The sequence below is a fragment of the Penaeus vannamei genome, chromosome 5, assembly GCF_042767895.1.
Source record: "Penaeus vannamei isolate JL-2024 chromosome 5, ASM4276789v1, whole genome shotgun sequence".
Classification (NCBI taxonomy): Eukaryota; Metazoa; Arthropoda; class Malacostraca; order Decapoda; family Penaeidae; genus Penaeus; species Penaeus vannamei.
In genome coordinates, this window is record NC_091553.1 from 43,466,691 (window position 1) to 43,469,190 (window position 2,500).

The 2,500-nt window shown below is 43.3% G+C and overlaps 1 protein-coding gene across 1 annotated transcript in view; it reads right to left on the minus strand.

Moving 5' to 3' along the window:
- LOC113800302 (probable G-protein coupled receptor Mth-like 2) overlaps positions 1-2,500 on the minus strand; it is a 14,285-nt gene that overhangs the window by 5,166 nt on the left and 6,619 nt on the right. Inside the window, exons 2-4 of the mRNA XM_027351052.2 lie at positions 1,677-2,077; positions 250-532; positions 1-74 (exon numbers count right to left, since the gene is read on the minus strand). The exon at positions 1-74 is cut by the window's left edge and continues 190 nt beyond it. Of these exons, the coding sequence (XP_027206853.2) occupies positions 1-74; positions 250-532; positions 1,677-2,042 (723 nt within the window). The 5' untranslated portion in view covers positions 2,043-2,077. The remainder of the gene's footprint in view (positions 75-249; positions 533-1,676; positions 2,078-2,500) is intronic.

Consider the following 2,500-nt stretch of genomic DNA (forward strand, 5'->3'; position numbering starts at 1 on the left):
CTTTACTGCTTGGTTCTTCTGCTGCAACAATTCGCTCAGTTGACGGGCGCAATAGATGGCTCTGTCTGTGGTTCCTGGGAAAGAAAACACATTACAGAAAGCTTGATTATAAAGACTTGAGAAGTGACTTAAAACCTGAACATTTCATTTTATTTTGCTGAAGTGACTGTGGATGATACAAGTTCACTTCAATAATTTGTTAAAATGGCACTACAATCAAAGATTTTCCAAGCGCTTCCTTGCACTCACCATTCTCATCACGAGCAAGGCAGTACCTTCCTATTTCGTACGAGTCATCATCGCTGGAAAAGGAAAGAGCGCCTTCTCCGCTCACGTTGAACTCGTTTTCGCCGTCAATAAAGTCGCGCGCAGTGAGGAACTGGGAAGAGGAGTCGCACTTCGGGGTGCTTACTACGAAGTGCAGGTCATCAGCCTGTGTTCCCGGTGGAGATTCACTCCGGACGCACTCGCGATCTCGTAAGAAATTGCCCTCAGCACAACACATTTGGACGCAATGCTTCGTCTTGCATACCTGGAAAATTATTACATTTTGATACACAGAGATGTGCGTATGTGTAATATATATATATATATATATATATATATATATATATATATATATATATATATATATATATATATGTGTGTGTGTGTGTGTGTGTGTGTGTGTGTGTGTGTGTGTGTGTGTGTGTGTGTGTGTGTGTGTGTGTGTGTGTGTGTGTGTGTATGAATATATATATATCGCTGCACAGGCAAGTGTCCTGGGGCCCAACCTGAAAAAAGGCAAAAGAGGACAAGCCGAAGGCGAGCTCGACCGCAGAAACCAGCGAGCCGACCTGCGAAGCCTGTTTCAAAAGAAAAATTCCAGAAAAAAATCCAAATTTCAGACAGTGCTGTAATGCATAAAGTTGTCTTTCGCGATTTTAAAGGGCTACCCCCAACAAAATAAAAAAATAAATAGAAAATAAATAAATAAAAATAAATGAATAAATAAATAGGTTTTAGGTGTCAACAATTGTTCAAAATTTCAGAAAGATTGGCCGCTTACTTTCGGAGCTACAGAAAAGAATAATCGCACTAAAATTCAGTAAAGAAGTATATATACAGAGAGAGAGAGAGAGAGAGAGAGAGAGAGAGAGAGAGAGAGAGAGAACGAGAGAGAGAGAGAGAGAGAGAGAGAGAGAGAGAGAGAGAGAGAGAGAGAGGGGGGGGGGGTACCACTTTTTTGATCCAACAAATCTCAGCAAAAGACATGATTGACCACTCATATGAAAGGTCTCATTGAGGACTGTGTTTTGAAATATAAATAAAGTTGCTACCAAGTAAGGAAAATGAATATGCATTTACAAAATAAGAGGGATTTTCATATCTCAGCTTCTGAATAAACCTTGTAGGTTGGATTATAAAGCTCTCATTGAGTATACAGCATTACCAAGTTAAAATTTCATTCCAACATATGACAATATGTTGAAATGTTAACAATAATTATTAACCAATAGTATCACAAGATGACAAAAATTTTACCAAAAACCAAATTCGGTTTGATTCCCGGGGCCCAACTTCGAGCCTCGGGGATTGCACAAGCCTGCCTTTTCCACCGGCCATTGGGGATCGAACACAAGACATGCAGAATTTCCTGAGTTTGTGTGTGTGTGTGTGTGTGTGTGTGTGTTTACCTTCTGAACATCCGGACGGCACAGAAACGCGATGTATTTCCCGGTGAAGTTGACCGCCACGCAGAACTCGGTCGTCCTCCTCCAAAACACATCCATCCACCTCAGCTCCAAACTGGCCCGGCGTGTGACCAGGGAGTCCTCTTCGATGTCCACTTGGTGCTTCCTGTAGCCCTCTGGACACTGGAGGGGATGGAATGACCAGGAGACGTCCAGCGAAGGGCTTACAGGGGGCTCGAAGACGTCCACGATGCCTCCGCCGGCACAGCCCTTGCCCTCCTCGCAGCAGCGCCGTCCGGACGCGCCGGAGGCATGCGTCGTGCCTAGGGTCAGCGCCGGCAGGAGTAGGCCCAGACGTAGCAGAAACATCCTCTCGCTGGGCGATGCGGGAAGCAGAGGGCAGCCTGGAGGGCCAAGACAAAGAAAATCCAAGGAATAAAGTTTTGTTTGTTTGTACGTGCACACACACACACACACACACACACACACACACATGAAAGAATAAGAATGTCTGGCCAACAAATAATGTAGTTAATTAGGCTAGTCTACTGTAGAAAAGCATTAATTCATTCATCCTTTACAGTCCATGGTGAAATGCGACAGGGTGGAAGGCACCGTTCACTTTGGAGTATTACGAAGGCTTAAACCAAAATAGAGAGTTCCACGAAAGAATTTACCCAATCGACTATGCCACAATCTTTGAGAACATCCAAGAGAAGAAAGTTAAATTAATATGACAATTAAAGGAGTAATACCTCCAAAATACCAGACAAGACTTAAAGCGTTTTAAGCAGGGAAAGTTCTTGCCTGAAATCTCAAGCGTTTTT